Here is a 17,346-nt window from a genome sequence, read left to right on the forward strand (position 1 = left end):
CATCATGATATTTGTTAACTCGTAAATCCCTTGTTGCAGCAACGTTATAGCTCTCATGTGGGTGTGTGGCTTGCTGTGGGGGAATAATGTGTGTCGTGGGGGTGTGTGTCTGGTGGGTTAGTGCACTGTAGTGTGTGTGTGTGTGTTTATTACTTGGCCTCCTGCTCCAACTGCTCCTCCAGCTGCAGGATCTTGGCCTCCAGGGCGCTGATGGCCGCCTTGAACTTGGACTTGACGGCTCCCTCCAGCTCGCCCAGCTTGGCCTTCAGCTCCTTGTTCTGCCGCTCCATCTGCTGCCGGGCGTTCTCGCTCTTCTGGGCGGCGCTGCGCTCCCCGGCCAGCTCCGTGTTCAGGGTGTCCACCTGGGGGGATCGTGGTGGGGTAGGGGGAAGAGGGGTAGAAGAGTAGAAGGAGGCAGGGTGAGAGGACAGGAGGGTACGATCTGGATGTCCGGGATGCCTGTGTGTTTGTGCGTGTTGCACGGTGTGGAGTGAGGCTGCCTGCCCCGTACCTGCATGGCGGTCTTGCGGAAGCGGTCGTTGAGCAGCTCCATGTTGCCCTGCTCCTCCTCCAGCTCCTCCTCCATCTGGGAGATGCGAGCCTCCAGCCTCCTCTTCTCGTCCAGCAGGGCCGACCTGGGACAACACACACGTCGGGCTTAATGCTCAGTACGTCTCAGATCGAGGGATCTAGTTTGTGCGACACACTAATGCGTTCTGTAGTGAAGCGAGACTGGCGTTGGTCACGGTTTGGAATGGAAGGGAGAAAACAGGACAACGGCAGATATCGCTATAAAAATATATATATAATTTTTTGGAACGACGTAGTTACGGCGGCAGGCGTGTGTTGCTTAGACGGCCGCCTTAACTGAAAAGTGCTGCGGGAAACCCTGAAGGTTCTTGTTATTGTTGAATTGCACCCTGGACAGATACTTACCTGTTAGTCATTTTCTTTTATGGAAAAAAATACAAGTGTAGTGAAACGTAGAAGGCCACACTCACTTTCCGGACGCGCTGTTGGAGATCTCGTCGGCCAGCTCGTCCCTCTCCTGCTCGGCGTGGCGACGGGCCCTCTCTGAAGCCGCCAGGTCCTGAACACACACACACACACGGGAAGTCAAATAAGGTCTACACCATCAGAGATCAACATCCAGCAAATCACACAAAGGTGTGTGTGTGTGTTATGGTAAATGTGGGTGTTGACCTCTGTCAGCTGTAGGATCTCAGCCTCCAGGCCCTTCAGCTTCTTCTCGTTCTCCTTGGACTGGGTGAAGATCTCATCTCTGGAGGCCCTGGCCTCCTCCAGCTCCCTCTGGTAGTCCTTCATCTGGGCCTGGACAAGCACACACAGGCCAGCCGCCACCAGTCATTCCCCTCTTCCTCTGGAGCAGGTACTGTACAGCTGGTGGTGTGTTGAGCGTGGGTCTACCTGGAGCTTCCTGAGCTGCTTGATGGCCTCGTCCCGGGCCTTGTTGGCGGCCTCCACCTGGGCCTCCAGCTCCTTCAGGTCCATCTCCAGCTTCTTCTTGGCGGCCACGGCCAGGGCCCTCTGCTTCCTCTCGTCTTCCAGCTCCGCCTCCATCTCCCGCACCTGGGAGGACGTGATCCGAGGTCAGACGGAGGTTGATTGCGTGATGGTTTTTTCGAGAATGCTATTAAGCTAATCTAAGTTCTTTCAATCGGATTGCAAGGATTCGGAGCACATCAAAAAAGTCAATAAACGTCAACTATTATCCAACTATAAACGTATAACATTTAGGCCTAGTTTCCCAGATATAGATTAACCCTAGTCCTAGGCTAAACACCTTTTACAATTGAGATCTTCATTGAATGGTTCCCTTACTTTAAGACTAGCCTTAATCCATGTCTGGGGTAACTGGGTCTTATTCAAAGTGTCATTGACTGTGTTCTTTGGCATGTCCCGCCCTCCGCCCAGCGGCCCACCTGCTTGACCAGGGCTCTCTTCTTCTCCTCTCCCTGCTCGTCCCGGGCTTGCAGGTCCCTGTCGAACTGGGCCTTCATGGCCTGCATGTTGACCTCCAGGCGCAGCTTGGCGTCCTCCGTGGCCTGCAGCTCGTCCTCCAGCTCCTCCAGCTGCACCCGCATCTCCTCCAGCTGCTGGTCCAGGGTGCGCTTGGACTTCTCCAGCTCGTGGACCTGTCGGGAGAGGCACGACCCCGCGGGGGGGTCAGCAAAACGCGTCCAAAAAAATCGAGACAACTGGCTACCCAATCAAAACTCACTCTTTATCCACCAACCAACCCATCCACCCACCTACCCACCCAATGGTCTAGTAATTAAACAAAGCAAACGTCACAAATTGGAATCAGTGCTTTTCTTCTTTCTTTTATTACACCTGTAGTGATCATTTTGTGATCAAGACGGACAGCGACTTCACGTAAAACCCCACGTTGACGTAAAAAAACCACCGCCCAGCACCGCGGGAGCGGGACTCACGCTCTTGCCCACGTCGTCCTTGGAGCTCATCAGGTCCTCCATCTCGGTGCGGAGCTGCTTGTTGAACCTCTCCAGCTCCTCCTTGGCCTCCAGGGTCTCTTCCAGGGCCCGGGCCATCGACAGGGCCTTGGTGTCCTTCTCCCTGGCCTCGGCCTCCGCGCGGTCACGCTCCTCGGCGTAGCGGGCCGAGATGGTCTTCTCCTCGGCCAGCATCTAGGGAAGACAGGGACAGAAGAGGGGGTGGGGTTTAAGAATAAACGTTGCGTAAGCTTAGGTCAGGTTTCATTTAAAAGCTGCCAGTTACTCGGTGGAGTAGATATCATGAAGTAATAACTCTAGGTCGAATGATTCACGGGTTTCTTTTAAGGCCCTGCGGTGTGTAGACCAAACCGCCGCCTACATGGTCGAACTTCTTCTGCTTCTTCTCCAGGTTGGAGACAATCTGTCGCTGGTGGTCCAGGTCCACCGTGAGGTCGTCCAGCTCCTGCTGCAGGCGGTTCTTGGTCTTCTCCATCTTGTCGAAGGCGGAGGCCTTCTCCTCCAGGCGCTGGGCGGTCAGCTCCATGTCCTTCTGCAGCCTCCTCTTCACCTCCTCCAGACCCTCCAGAGCCCCCACGTCCTCATCCAGCTTCTTCTTGGTTTCGAAGAGCTGGATGGAAGTCGGAAACGGAAACGAGGATTAAACATGTCCTGTCTACAGTACTGTGCGGAAATCTTGGGCACTTAATATTTTTTTTACATGAATATTGTCTACTATAAAAAAAGAAAATGTCTTCTGTACTTGGGCGGCAGTGTGAGAGTGCAATTTTGCAACAAATTGTCTTATTTTCTTTCAATGTTTCCTAAAGCATTTTTGCTTGACTTTTTTCACGTTTTCAAGTGTGCCGAAGACTTTTGCACAGCACTGCATGTGTTTCACTTCTCTTCAGGGTTATTACAAAACACAACTGACTCCATATGGGGGATCTATATGGGTATATGTAGATGTGAGTGAGTGTGTGTTCCTGACCTGGGCCTGCAGGCTGTGCAGCTGTTTCTCCAGGTTCTTGCGCGCCTCCTCGTCCTCCTCCTGCTGCTCCTGCAGGGTGCTCTTGTCCTCCTCCAGCTGACGGATACGTCCGCTCAGGTTCAGCTTCTGACGGGTCTCCTCCTGGAGCAGCTCCTGCTCACACACACACACACGCGCACACACCAGTTCAGTAGTAGTCACAGCACTACTCTTCAACCTTACGTTGACGGAACGAGCCACGGTTTGAGGTACTAGGTGGAACCCGGTGGACAGTGAGGGTGAAGACGTGGTGAAGACGTCTCCTTCCCCGGAGGGTTAGGTCCGGGAGGTGGCGTCTCACCTGAGTGTCCTGCAGCTGACTGTCCAGGCTGGCAGAGTCCTTGGCCAGCTTGATTCCCTTCTTCTCGGCGTCCTCGAGCAGCGCTGAGATGTTGTCCAGCTCCGTCTGCACACACACACACGCAGGTTCTCTTAAAACAGCGACCAGGCCGTCGTAACCACAGTGACGACACGGACGACAAGGGCCGCTAACACGACAGGTCATTAAATCGTTTCGTTGTTTCTTCTTTTGCTTGTTGTCCCGAGCTGCTTTGAAATCCAATCAGTTTTGTTACCAGTAAACCAAAAAGACACCCCTCCCCCCATCCAAACCCCAGACAGTTTTGCCCTCTGACCTGTAGTTTGTGCGTGCGCTCGGCCAGCTCCACCTTGGCCCTCTCTCCCTCGGTGGCCCGGGACATGGACTCCTGCAGCTGGCCCTCCATCTTCTTCCTCTTGTACTCCGACTCGGTCTTGGCCTGCTGGAGGCACTTCACCTCGCTGGACAGCTCCTTGTTGTCGCTCTCCAGACCCTGCTTGTTCTTCTCCAGGTTGGACTTGAACTGCAGGAGGAAGCCAGGTAGATGGGGGGGGGGGGGGAAGAGTCAGAAACTGTACTGGGAGATCCAAAATCGTTGACGGTTCACTTTGGAAAGGCTACACTCTGTTTAGAACAGCGTTGCTGAATTTGGATACCATCAAGAAAACTCCAAACAAAATTTTGAAACACCACACCAAAGAATCAATCCGATGCTGTGTGTGTGTAATCATATGTGGTGCGGGTGGGAGCATGATTGGCAGGCGTGGCGTGCGACGTGACGGAGACCCCCCACCCTCTTGGCCTGCTCCAGCTGCTCAGACAGCTCCTCCAGGGCGGTGGAGTGCCTCTGCCTCATGTCCAGGATCTGGGCCTCGTGGTTCTTGGTCTCCTCGTCGATGGTCTTCTTCAGCTCGGTCACCTCCTGCTCTCGCTTGGTCCTGGGGAACACGGTAAAAAAAAAAACGGATCAGAAAGACATATCTGGCAACCAAAAAAATAAATAATTGTAAGCTGTAAGCCTGTAAGGCCCTCCAGGCCTGGGTTAGGGCTAGGAAGTGATGAACTATAAGCCCCTCCCCCATCCTGGGTACCTGAGCTCCTGCTGGGCGGCCGTGGTGTCCAGCGTGTCCTCCAGCTCCGTCTTCAGGGCCTCCAGCTCCTCGCTCAGGTCCCTCTTCAGCTTCTCTGCCTTGTTCCTGGAGAGCTTCTCCGACTCCAGGTCCTCCTGCAGCTCAGCCAGCTGGGCCTGCAGCTCCCGGACCTGCTTCAGGGCGTTGTTCTTCTGGGCCGCCTCGTCGTCGCCCCTGAGGGAGAGAGCAAAACCAGAAGCTGATTTGACTCCGGTTTGAAATAAGTATAGAGCTGATTTGACTCCCGTTCTAAATAAGTATAGAGCTGATTCGACTCCCGATCTAAATAAGTATAGAGCTGATTTGACTCCCGTTCAAAATAAGTATAGAGCTGATTCGACTCCCGTTCTAAATAAGTATAGAGCTCATTTGACTCCCGTTCAAAATAAGTATAGAGCTGATTCGACTCCCTTTCGAAATAACTATAGAGCTGATTCGACTCCCGTTCTAAGTCAATATAGAGTTGATTCGACTCCCGTTCTAAATAAGTATAGAGCTGATTCAACTCCAGTTCGAAATAAGTATAGAGCTGATTCGACTCCCGATCTAAATAAGTATAGAGCTGATTCGACTCCCGTTCTAAATAAGTATAGAGCTCATTTGACTCCCGTTCAAAATAAGTATAGAGCTGATTCGACTCCCTTTCGAAATAACTATAGAGCTGATTCGACTCCCGTTCTAAGTCAATATAGAGTTGATTCGACTCCCGTTCTAAATAAGTATAGAGCTGATTCAACTCCAGTTCGAAATAAGTATAGAGAAAACTAAGCCGTGATATCATCGAAAGGTGTCGAGTGCGACAAACGCCAAGGTGCCGTCACAGGGCACATCAAGATGACCTGCAGCGTCAAGGTACATATGAAAAACAGTATTGTGAACTGTAATGAAATATCCTAGCCAAACAGACTATGGGGTATATAGAAATGTGACGTCAGTCCTCAGACTGTTAAATGGACCCGATTCCTAGAAGCGGTTGGCAGGCTTGTGTTGTGGTGTGGCGGCGGAGGCCAGTGAACACATGGTGGCAGTATAACAAGCTTTTCAGTGGTGAGGGACCAGTGTCAGTGGGTATTATTCTGGCTGCCTCTATGTATATGTGTGTGTGTGCGTTTAAGTCAGGAAGTAATGCCATTGACAAGGGGCCATAATGAGATTGCGTATTTGTTGTTGCTGGTGGTCAGGCTAGATTAGACTCATGCCAGCATTCTTGAGACATTCTTGAGTGTTATAGCTTAAGTTCTCGGGAGGAAAACAGACTATAGGCCCAGAGCCAAAATAAACGAATGATTCCGGTGGTTGAATCATAACAGAAATTCAGTATGTGGAGCCCTGACACCATAATAGGGGTTAACAAGCCGTTTCCTACTTCATATACAGCATCCAGACTCTGGTAACTCAATACAACTAAAACTGTCAATGACTCTGGAAATGTATTGACAGTTAAATCGTTTAGCACTGTGACTAAGTCACGATTTCAGGGGATAATCCATGAGACAGCCATTTTCCATGGACCTCCGCCTGTACCCAAATATGGTCTCTGTCTTCAGTACAGCCGTACAACGTCACATCTAACCGATTCCAATTAACCTTCATTCCAATTAGCTCTGCAGGAAGTGGAACTCATTTGTACGTGGCCAGAGCTTTCACTCACGAAAGTGGGGACTTAATTAAATGTGACAACCGAACGTGCTGGCCATGAATATTTCCACTGCGCCTCCGCATCACTGCGAATTTGACTTGGATTAATCAAACTCCCAGACTGAGGTAATACTTGGACTCAAGTAGAAAGTGGTTTTTATAGCAGACGCTGTCTGGTATAAAAACCCTTATAAAAGCCATATCTCGTCGTGTTTTTGTTTCATCCAGATCCCTCCAAATCTATTGAAATGGAACTCTGAAGAACAAACAGGTCTGAGTGATTCCCTGTCGAGATACGATCCGTTGTGGCAGCCAGCCTCATCCCTTTAGTCCTTGCCGTGGAAACGCTCAGGTCATGGGTTGGATGGAGGACATCATCAATCAGGTCATGGGTTGGATGGAGGACATCATCAATCACCGTCGACATGCCCCCTGGGGGGGAAGTGCATCGCTGAGCAGTGAGCCCCGTGCTGGAACGTGTGTATTGAGATCGACAGTAAGTCAGGGCAGTGGCATGCGATGATTAAGCCGGCCAACCGGTGCCACTGAACACTGAGCAGCTGGGTTGGGTCTTCGGTCGTAATCCCGGAGTTCAAAGCCAAGTCACACACACTCACTCACTCACTCACTCACTCACTCACTCACTCACTCACTCACTCACTCACTCTGAGCATGTCTGCATTGCAGCCTTTCGGCCAGTACGCTGTAGAATGGCCGGGAGTGCTGTTGCTATGGAGACCGGATGTATAGCAAATCGAAAGAGGGCGAGAGGGGGGGGATGACGACAACAATGTGTGTCTGTGCAAACTGAGGATTAAACTGACTAGTGATTAGGCTACCTGGTTGTCATGGGGTTACCCTGGGCCCCCAGGTGTCCACCACAGAGTCCTGGTGATGTGTGGGTGTTGTAGTTCAGGCTCCACAGAGTCCTGGTGATGTGTGGGTGTTGTAGTTCAGGCTCACCTGGCCAAAGCGGCCTGCAGCTCCTCCTCCTTCTTGGCCAGCTGGACCTTGAGCTCCTCTATCTGGGCCTGCAGCTCAGCGATCTGGTCCTGCAGGTCTGTGGTCTCTGCGTCCAGCTTCCTCTTGGCCTTCTCCAGCTCCTGCCGAGTTTTCTCCTCCTTCTTCAGGCGCTCTGAGAGAGAGAAGGAGAGAGAAAGGGAAAGAACAAGGTGGGGGGGGCATAGAGTCACTAAGAGGTCAGAAGACTATTGTCCATGACTCAATGCTTAAGTCACTGGTCCTAACAAGATCTTTCCCTTAGAGAGCTATTAATTCCCTGTAGGTGCACACCGACTTCCGTTTTGTTACAGTTGCACCCACATAAAAACAAATTGCAACCTCATCTAGGGGTGTAATCTATCTGAACTTCTCACTTTCTCCATCCTCATGTCCTTGTGTGTGCTATTTTTGGGGGGGATCTTTCTCTCTGTTCTAGAAGGCACTGTGTGAAGTATCCAACACGTGAATGAAGAGGCGGGTATTTGAGCCTCTTACCCTCCAGGTCGACCATCAGCATCTCCTGCTTGTTCTTCACCTTGCCCAGGTTCTTGGCCTTCTCCTCCTCCTCGGACAGCTGGGAGGTCATCTCACTCACGCGCTCATCCAGGAGCTTCTTCTCCTGTTAACACGGAAAAAGGGATCTTCTGTCATCTCGACTGCCAGCTGCCTCCCCATGCCATCGTAGTCCGACCTGTTACCGTTAACGGCTCTTTGTCCTCGGGGCTTGCCCCCCTGGTATCTACTCCATTGGGGGGGTTCCTCTCCTTGTCTCACCTTAAGGAACTTGGAGTTCTGGTCCTCCAGCTGCAGGATGTCCTCCTCCATCTTCTTGATCTTGGCCTCGGCCGTCACCTTCTCCAGCTGCAGCTTCTGCCTGGCCGCCTCCTCCTCGTCCAGCTGCTCCTCCAGGTCCTGGAGACACGAGGGGGAGACCCGTTAGATTTACAATGTTCGGATTGGGGGTCTCCACTCCACACCCTGCTGGTGTGTGCATACACGTGTATGCCTTATTTGTGACAGGAGCTTGTGATTACACCGGCTCCTGTCCTACTTGAAGACCTTTCGTCCCAACCTGGATGTGCGTCTGCATCTTCTTCCTCTCGTTCTGCATGCCCTGGTTCCTCTCCTCCTCCTCCTCCACCCGGGACTCCAGGTCGTGGAGGATCTCCTCCAGCTCCTGCTTCTTGGCCGCCAGCCGGGCCCGCATCTCCTCGGCCTCGGCGAACAGCTCCGTCTCGGCCTGGAGCTGCTCGGCCAGGATGGTCTTCTCCTCCAGGAGCTGTGGAACCACAGAGGAAGACCAGTAAGACGAGTGGCCACTCTCAATAGGGACTGAAACCACCGCAAGGAAGCCTAGATTAGCTTGGGCGAGTTCTGTGCCCAGGATACCTCGTGTGGGTCAAAACTCGCTATCAGAATGTTGTGTCAGCGAGTCATCTCTCAAGCCACAGTCTCAGCCTTAATGATAACACAAGAGTGTCAGCATGCCCTTTCGATCTAGGGTCGTGTAACGACAGGTGTTTACCTGCTGGTGTTTCTTCTCCATCTCCACCAGCTCGCTCTCCACCTTGCTCTGCCTCTCCTTCACCTTGACCAGCTCTTCGTCTTTGGCCTGCATCTCCTCTTCCTGCCTGGTGACCTGGAGCAGGGGCTTCACCTGGGAGACCACGACCAGACAGGCAGGTCAGGTCAGGTACTGAGGCTGACCTTGGGACACTCAGACACACACACACACACACACACACACACAAAGGGAAACACACACCTTGGTGAAGAGCCTCCACCACTGCCAGTGCCGCAGCTTCAGGTAGGCGGCGCAGTTCCTCTGCAGCACCTTCAGAGCACTCAGCTGCTGCTGCTTCTTGGAAAAAGCCCTGGAGAGACACAAAAGAGACTTGTCAGGACTCAAGATACCTTTTAGGTGGGCTGCCCAGGTGGCTCACTGGGTAAGTGCGCGTGGCACATGGGCTAAGGGCTTTACAGCTGGGTTCGAATCCGGCCTGGGCCGCTTAGCTGCATGTCGATATTTAAATAATAAAAGGCACAAATCCCTCGGTCACTTTGTCACTTCGAGAGGCTAATGCATGCAAAACTAGCTTGTTTTCAGAAGAGGGCCCGCGCTCGTGCCAAGGGAGACTTGTGGTGTTCCTGTACTGCCTGCATACAGGGAACACTCACCCGCTGACCGATCTTCATTGGCTCAGGAGGAAACTCACTTGCGTGCCAGGTAGCCCCGGCAGACGGACTGGAAGTAGATGATGATGTCGGTGATCTTCAGGTCCCTCTCCTCCTCCAGGTGAGCCAGGACTCCCGTCCGGAAGAAGATCTTGCTCTGGCCGATCCTGAACAGGTTAGGATCCAGCTCCAGAGCGCGGATCTGCAACATAGACGGGGAAAAAAGACTTTGGAGCCTGGAATAAGAGCCACATCCAATGCATTTTTATAGACCGTATGCTTAATTTGGATTGATCCCAGATGAAGAGGTCGGCAGGGTAGTCAGAAGTCCATTACCATCCTCTCACAGGCCTGCTTCCCATCCATGAAGCCTTTGGGGATGGCGTTGGGCGTGAGGATCTCATATCTGTGAACAACAAACAGAGCAAATGTTCCACTTTAAGGCCTCTGTCCTTCATCGTGAGAATGATATCTGTGTTATGGATCAGCGTAGGAATCGTGTTGTGGTGCACGAGGCGTTTGTTTGGCCGGTCACCTTTGTCTGAACTCCTGGAAGATGATGCGGTTGGGGAAGCCCTGTCTGCAGATGCGGATCCCCTCCAGAACCCCGTTACACCTCAGCTGGTCCAGGACCAGGTGGGGCTCCAGCTTCCCAGCCTGGGGGGGAGGAGAGAGAGAGACAGGGAGAGAGAGAGAGACAGGGAGGATAAACCGACCCAGTTGATTATTCACTTGATTATTTAAAACCATACCCTGCACTTCATCCCTGAACACTTATCAGTTCTGAAACACAGCAACCGACGTCTATCAGTCTGTGGGGCTGCAGTAGTCGCGCCCCGGTGGCTCATTGGTTAAGTGCACGTACCATGTAGGCTGAGGCCTTACCGCAGGGGCCTGGGTTCGACTCCAGCCCGTGCACTTTCTTCCCCTCTCTCTCCCTCTCCTTTACATTGCTTGTCCCTCTACACAGTCTCAATCCCAATAAAGCAGCCATGCCCTACAAACACGTGTTTTCCAAACGTAGGCTTGCGGCCGCCTCACCCTCTTCTCGTGGTTGGGGATGATGCAGCGGACGAAGTTGGGGTTGGTGTTCCTGAGCGTGGCCATGAGCTTGGTGAGGGACTCCTTGTAGAGTTGGCCCACCGTGCGGAACATGCCCTTCTTGGTCTTGTAGGTGGAGCCGAAGGCCGTCTCGTTCATACCGGCCACCTGGTCCAGGCCCACGATGCGATCCACTGGGAGAGGAGACGGAGGGGGTTAGTTTAGAGGTGGGAGAGATGGAGGGACGGGCGATGGCAGCTGCAGGTGGGGATGGATGAGATGAAGGAGGACCTACGACTAGAATGCCAGCAGCGCCTGTAGGGGTCAAGGGAAGTGAGGGGAGGAGCTAAACCTGGAGCTAAAAGATGCATGCTGAAATCAAAGGCTGTGCATTTGTCCTTCGTAGACGGGAATATAAAGTTATATATTTTAACAAATTTACTGTACTGGATCTTCCTTCAGGCTTAAGATGATGATGAACAGTGCTGATGACTAAACCACTACGATTCATACTAGCCTACTCCTCTCAGCAACCTTATACAACAATAAGAGTTTTGGCATGCTTATTAATTATTACTTTTATCACTTTCATTATTGTTTTTATTGATTTTATGTAAAGCACCTTAAGCTACAATTCTTGTATGAAATGTGCTATATAAATAAAGTCTTACTTACTTATATTGGGTATTGATTTGTGCACTTTAGAAAAGAAAAGCGTTCAATGTCTTACATCCTAACTGTTAGTAACTGTATGGAAACTGTCTTTACCCTTTGTGTTTTTATATTCTCCATTGTCATCTGTGTTTTATAATCTGTCTTAATCTGGCTAATAACCTTCCCTAAAGACGTCATTTTAGGTTGTGTTGCCGCTGTGCTGAGACAACCTCCTGTTCACACACTGTGGCTGTCCATTGCCCATCGGGAAAATCTGATATAAGAGGCACATGGGGTTAAGCTTCACAATCTTTCAACGCGGTAGAAGACACATGGGAAAAACGAATGAGCTGTTGCTTTCACCCGAGCCAGTATGGAAGACGTTACATTCAAAACATTTAAATGTAAATTATCATGGTTAATTTCAGTGTAACCGTAGACTTGTGGAATGTTCTAGAATTTCACCATGTAGTCTTTAGATGTGCTTCCATTGCCGGGACCTACTGCACTGACGCAGAGTAGACACGGGGCCAAAACAAATGCCAAGTCAGTTCCATATGGTTCCAATTCCCTGCTACTGGGATTTTGACTAGCAGAAGAAAAGCGGAAAATTTATGCTATTAATCTTTCTTCAGTAAGTTGAAGTAGAGGGGATAAGACCCTTAAGGAAAATGGCAGGATCCCAGAAAAAAGGTGCACGGGCGCCTGAGCACGTTGTGTTTCAGTGGTTCTGACCATACAAGGTTCATGACACCAACTGTTGTCAGAGTTGCCCGAGGTAAAAAGCTCAAATTAATCCCACTATTCTTAAGGGGCAGTTTAAACGTTGCGGTATCCAACTCTGACCATTACTGGGTTGTGAAATTCTAAAATAAAAACTATGGCAATACATCTAGTTTATCCCTGGCAGTATTGCAACCTAAGAGCATGGTTGATGAGTAGAGGAAAGCTGAAAGGTATTGATGTTGGGTGTCTAGCCACTGCCAGTCCTTACTGAAACACTGTGCCATGCAGCCTAGAAGCAATGGAAGCTTCCGGAAGTAGGCTACACGATGCGCTGGGTAAGCATGGAACCTACTGCATGGCAACCTAGAGCAAAGTCATCGCCAGTCATTCACCTGGAGGATCATGGAGGCTAGTGACATTGTCATAGAATGAGGCCCTTTGAACGTTCTGAATCTCTACAACAGAGAGAAACAGGGGGGGACGGGTGGACAAATGAACAAAACAGCACACAAACACAGACCTGCCCCATCACAGTGGTTACTAAGCTAAAAGGAACATCTCTTACCTCCGCATTTACAGAAACATTCAAACTAACTATTCCAGAATGAAACATCAAGGACGGTACATGAACAAGTCGGCTTGTAGTCCCAAAGGGACTTTTCAGTCCTTATTGATTTACATTTAGTCATTTAGCAGACGCTCTTATCCAGAGCGACTTACAGTAAGTACAGGGACATTCCCCCCGAGGCAAGTAGGGTTACTAGCCCAATTCCCTAACCGCTCAGCCACCTGACTTCTTTGGATGCAGATAGGGGCCTACCGTCTTTCCAGAGCTCGGCCACAAACTTGTCGGTGGACTGGTGCAGCAGAGTGGCCACGTTGTCGTTCAGGGGGTCCATGTTCTTCATCAGCCACTCGTCTGCCTTGTAGTCCACCTGAGGGAGTGGAACGTTCCACGTTGGACAGAGGAGTGGAACAACAGAACCTTGTGGAACATCTAGAGACCCTTCGGGGCATTTCAAGAATAGCCTGGAGATGTCGCGTCCCAAAAACGGTTTCCAAAGCTTACGCTCACTGCCTGTTTGGATCCCCGTGAACCGAACGTTTCAACGGCAGCGTCCACGTCACGGTGACCAGATGTGGTTCGCACAGCGGGGAAGCCCGTCCGTGGTGAACGTGGTCACGCTATTGCGCGACGCGGAGCGGACGCCGGCCAGAATGGCCGGGGGTCTAATCCTGCGCTGGAACACTGCGACGAACGGGCGTCAAGGTTACGAGTTGCTGACAAGACGAGTTGGATGATAGGGGAAAAGTAAGTGGGAAGACACGGAACAGGGACAGGCAAATCCCTTTAGCTCACGTTATATAGCCTCGTAAAAAAAGGACCTGATGTGTCTCCGACAACGCCACACGAGAGAGATCCCATGACGGGTGAAATGGAAAAATATTTGTGTATATCTGGGTTTTCAATCATGTAACACACACCACATTTATATGGACGGTTACAGCAAGTCGCTTGGCAGATCGATGCTGTTCTAAGTGCTCTGCCTAATGGGGTCCACGTTCATTAGCGTCACGATGGCTCAACAGATCAGTATCCTTGTGTGGATGTCTGTGGGGTTGGCCAGGTAGATGCGAGTCAGAAGCCAGACTGATTCACGTCACCCTATCCCGGCCATTCAACGAATAAACCAACCCCCAACAACAAGCCGTTTTAATGGAGAATCGAGACCATTTTTTCGGCCTGACATGTGGGTTGAGCGTACCTTGCCGGCGTAGTGGATGATGCAGAAGTCAGCTTTGTCCTTGAGCTGGCGAGGCTTCTGGAACTTGGTGTGCGTGCCCTGCTCCTGGCTCAGCTTGTCCACAAACGTCTTGTCCGTGGCCTTGGGGAACCAGCACTCCTCGTCCAGCAGGGCCAGGACTCCGGGAGGGTTGGCCTGTTGGGGAGGGCCCCGCGACGGGTGGTGAGATGGGTAAGGAAGGCGATAGCGGTGAATGGAACATTGACAACGGCGCTCTTTAAATATCGGTGAATGTCGGTTGGTTTTGAGAAAACAAACCCAAACACACACTCTTACCGGTCTCTCGATGAGGTCGATGCAGGGTTGCAGGTCGAGGCCGAAGTCGATGAAGCTCCACTCGATGCCCTCCCGCTGGTACTCCTCCTGCTCCAGGATGAACATGGTGTGGTTGAACAGCTGCTGGAGCTTCTCGTTGGTGTAGTTGATGCACATCTGCTCAAAGGAGTTCAGCTGTAGAGGAGAGTAAAAAAAAGGGAAGCGTAACAGTTATATTAGGCTCATTCTGACTTGAGGATTCACAAACTTGCCCACGAGGATTAACACAGTGGATTACCATCCCAAATCTTAGTAGAACATTGTAGGGAATTCCGGCCGCTTTTAGTTAAAACTGGCACCAGCTGCCCACACAGACTTGAACTTTGAATTATTATGTTTTTCGTCTTTCAGAGCGACAAGTCAAAACAAAAATCGAAAAGCTGGATGGATTTCTGTTTTCTTTTACGATATGATCCATGGACTGTGAGATTTGTTTTCTTGTCGTTTTGGCAGTAATACCTCAAAACAAGCTCAACTACCCCAAAGCTGCCATCATGACTCTAGGAGGGCCAGCTGTCAGAGGGCCTGGGAAGATTAACAGGCCTGCGCGGGGCTGACTCTTTCAGCTTTCCTCATAGTTCACAGAGCGTGTGAGCGTCTGAGTTCACTACCGTCTCCGGGGCGGGAGCCACCCCGCAGCGCTGAGGGAACCGTCTGTAACACGGGGGCTCTCAAAGATTCTAGAACCGTCTGAGGTCTCGGCTTTGCGTGTCCTGCGTACCTGGAAGATCTCGAAGCCGGCGATGTCCAGGATGCCGATGAAGGAGGCCCCCTGGCGCTTGGTCCTGTCCAGGGCCTTGTTGATGCGGTGGACCAGCCAGCGGAACAGGCGCTCGTACGTGGCCTTGGCCAGGGCCTCCACCGCAAAGTCAGCCTGGACGCACATGACGATGAAGAGGGAGGAAGAGATAGGGAGGGGGAGAGAGAGAGGGAGATACAATGAAAGGGAGAGTGAGATGGATATCTCTCCTTAAACAGTGATCGAGGAAACTCCATGCAGACAAAAAGGTAAATTTGCAATGGACTAACATGGGGATTTAATGTTCAGGACTGAGTAAACAAAGACTGGTGTGACAACCATATCTAGTAAATCCATCAGTGGTCAAACTTTATGGTTTGTTGCCCTTGGCTGTGGTTTTGCAGTTGGCAAGTTAAGATACAACACACCCACAGCAAACAGTACTATTATTTTATCTGAAGTCAGCAATTCTGCCCAGGAGTGATGAGTGAACAAACGAAAGGTTCTGAACTATGTACTGCACGTGTGTGTGTGTGTGTGTGTGAGTGAGAGAGACAAAGTCAAACAGAGAGAGAGAGGCAGCAAGAGAGAGAGAAAGACAGAGAGAGAGAAACAGATAGAGAGAGGGATTGGGATAGAGAAACAGACAAGAGGGAGATGTACCTGTTCTTTGGTCTGGGCCTTCTGGACGTAGTCTCGGCCCACCTTGATCCTGGGGGACAGGATGGCCCGGGTGAACTCCATCACATTCAACCCCAACAAATGACACAGCTTCTGGGCAGCTGGGAGGGGTGAGGAGAACGGATAGAAAGGATAAAGCAATAGCGAGGAATGTGTGAAAAGGGGAAAAAGTTGGAATTTAAGATGTGAGAGAATGAAAGGACAGGCCATAACATTCCGGTTATTGCTCACAAAACGGTTATAGACCAAGGAACTAACTTTACAATCTCGCATTCCTACTACACAAAAGCCAGAGCCAGAAGGTATTTTAGTGAGACCACAACTTCAGACCACGAGAACCACAAATGGTAGGTGGTTCATACCTCCCTATGGACAGCAGCAACCAGTCACTACCGCTCTCAATTTAGACATTTACTATTAACGACAGTCAGGAAAAAAAACCCTGCAACAAATAGCGTTCGAGTCACGCTCTCTACTGGGCTCAGTAGCTCTGAGTTATGTCAGGAGATTGAAGCAGAGGGCAGTTAAGCTCGAGCCCTTTGTGACACGCAAGAGTCAACAAACAGGATTTAGGACGTTTTCAAAATACCCCAGGATGACATTCATCTTTCATTCCGAATGGAGCTGGAGAGATGTTGAATTAGACACGGTGGGGGCCCTGTGGAAAAGGCCAAAGGAATGAAAGAGCGTCGCTCTCCAACGGTCACTAAGCCAGAGCTGGGTTCTGCTGATGAAAACATCTGCTCCTGCAGAGACGGTGCTTTCCACATTTGGGCAATAACAGGCCGGGCCGCCCCTCAGTACAGCCCCTGCCCCCCCCCCCCCCCTCTGTACCCCCCTCAGCCTCCTTGGAGCACCACACGTGGAGCTACACGTGGTCTGAGAGGGCGTAACATTTTTCGTGGGGGATTAAAACAGGGTGGTGGTGATTGGGGGGGGAATCTTAATAGTGATGTTATTCGATGGGGGTTGACCAGTCCAGGGGACAGGATAAGCCATTGGAGCCTGACGCAGGGTGCTCAGTGTGAGGTATGGAGGGTTATGGGGAGGGAGGGACATGGCCTGTGTGTGTGTGTGTGTGTATAGGCAGGTGTAGCCTGCACTACCTGTGTTTTCAGGCATCGAGGCCTGGTCCGTGTTCCTCTCCTTCTTGAAGATGACGTTGCCAAACTGGAGCACAGAGGACACCACCTTCAACATGGCTGCAGGTGAACAAAAAAACAAAACAAAAAAAAAAGGTCACGCACATCTTCAAAACATCTCCACCACCGCTTGTTATAGGACGAGTTCCTGATCGATGCAACGGCGCGCTTCTCCGTGGTTACGCCCTCACCCAGGATCTCGTCGTGGGCGAAGCTCATGATGTTCATGGCCTCCATGGTCTCCTGGAAGTTGTCCTTGTCCTGCTGGCCCGGGATGGGGATGTTGCCGTTGGACAGGAAGCGGTAGCTGTTGAAGCCGTCCAGGAGCAGGTCCGCTGCATGTGCACAGGAGAGGACATGGAGATCCCATTCAGAGTCGCACAGGTGGGGTCGTTTACACAGATGCTTAAGGGATTCGGAGGAGACGGTTGTTCTGGAGAGCTGGACTGGATTCTGTTCCACTAGTGGAAACTGT

At 51.2% G+C, this 17,346-nt stretch overlaps 1 protein-coding gene across 1 annotated transcript in view; it reads right to left on the minus strand.

The window, feature by feature from the left end:
• Window positions 1–17,346, minus strand: part of LOC136965224 (myosin-10-like) — a 48,712-nt gene that overhangs the window by 3,486 nt on the left and 27,880 nt on the right. Inside the window, exons 12-41 of the mRNA XM_067259288.1 lie at window positions 17,063–17,206; window positions 16,836–16,931; window positions 15,712–15,830; window positions 15,031–15,183; window positions 14,271–14,444; window positions 13,956–14,129; window positions 13,010–13,124; window positions 10,810–11,003; window positions 10,304–10,425; window positions 10,105–10,174; window positions 9,810–9,970; window positions 9,359–9,467; window positions 9,119–9,250; window positions 8,666–8,872; window positions 8,368–8,505; window positions 8,089–8,212; window positions 7,555–7,726; window positions 4,915–5,127; window positions 4,617–4,761; window positions 4,140–4,346; window positions 3,806–3,910; window positions 3,466–3,618; window positions 2,857–3,105; window positions 2,457–2,669; window positions 1,944–2,156; window positions 1,429–1,590; window positions 1,204–1,332; window positions 1,002–1,090; window positions 512–635; window positions 154–362 (exon numbers count right to left, since the gene is read on the minus strand). Of these exons, the coding sequence (XP_067115389.1) occupies window positions 154–362; window positions 512–635; window positions 1,002–1,090; window positions 1,204–1,332; window positions 1,429–1,590; window positions 1,944–2,156; window positions 2,457–2,669; window positions 2,857–3,105; window positions 3,466–3,618; window positions 3,806–3,910; window positions 4,140–4,346; window positions 4,617–4,761; window positions 4,915–5,127; window positions 7,555–7,726; window positions 8,089–8,212; window positions 8,368–8,505; window positions 8,666–8,872; window positions 9,119–9,250; window positions 9,359–9,467; window positions 9,810–9,970; window positions 10,105–10,174; window positions 10,304–10,425; window positions 10,810–11,003; window positions 13,010–13,124; window positions 13,956–14,129; window positions 14,271–14,444; window positions 15,031–15,183; window positions 15,712–15,830; window positions 16,836–16,931; window positions 17,063–17,206 (4,615 nt within the window). The remainder of the gene's footprint in view (window positions 1–153; window positions 363–511; window positions 636–1,001; window positions 1,091–1,203; window positions 1,333–1,428; window positions 1,591–1,943; window positions 2,157–2,456; window positions 2,670–2,856; window positions 3,106–3,465; window positions 3,619–3,805; window positions 3,911–4,139; window positions 4,347–4,616; window positions 4,762–4,914; window positions 5,128–7,554; window positions 7,727–8,088; window positions 8,213–8,367; window positions 8,506–8,665; window positions 8,873–9,118; window positions 9,251–9,358; window positions 9,468–9,809; window positions 9,971–10,104; window positions 10,175–10,303; window positions 10,426–10,809; window positions 11,004–13,009; window positions 13,125–13,955; window positions 14,130–14,270; window positions 14,445–15,030; window positions 15,184–15,711; window positions 15,831–16,835; window positions 16,932–17,062; window positions 17,207–17,346) is intronic.

This window comes from Osmerus mordax, chromosome 21 (genome assembly GCF_038355195.1).
Source record: "Osmerus mordax isolate fOsmMor3 chromosome 21, fOsmMor3.pri, whole genome shotgun sequence".
NCBI classification, from domain to species: Eukaryota; Metazoa; Chordata; class Actinopteri; order Osmeriformes; family Osmeridae; genus Osmerus; species Osmerus mordax.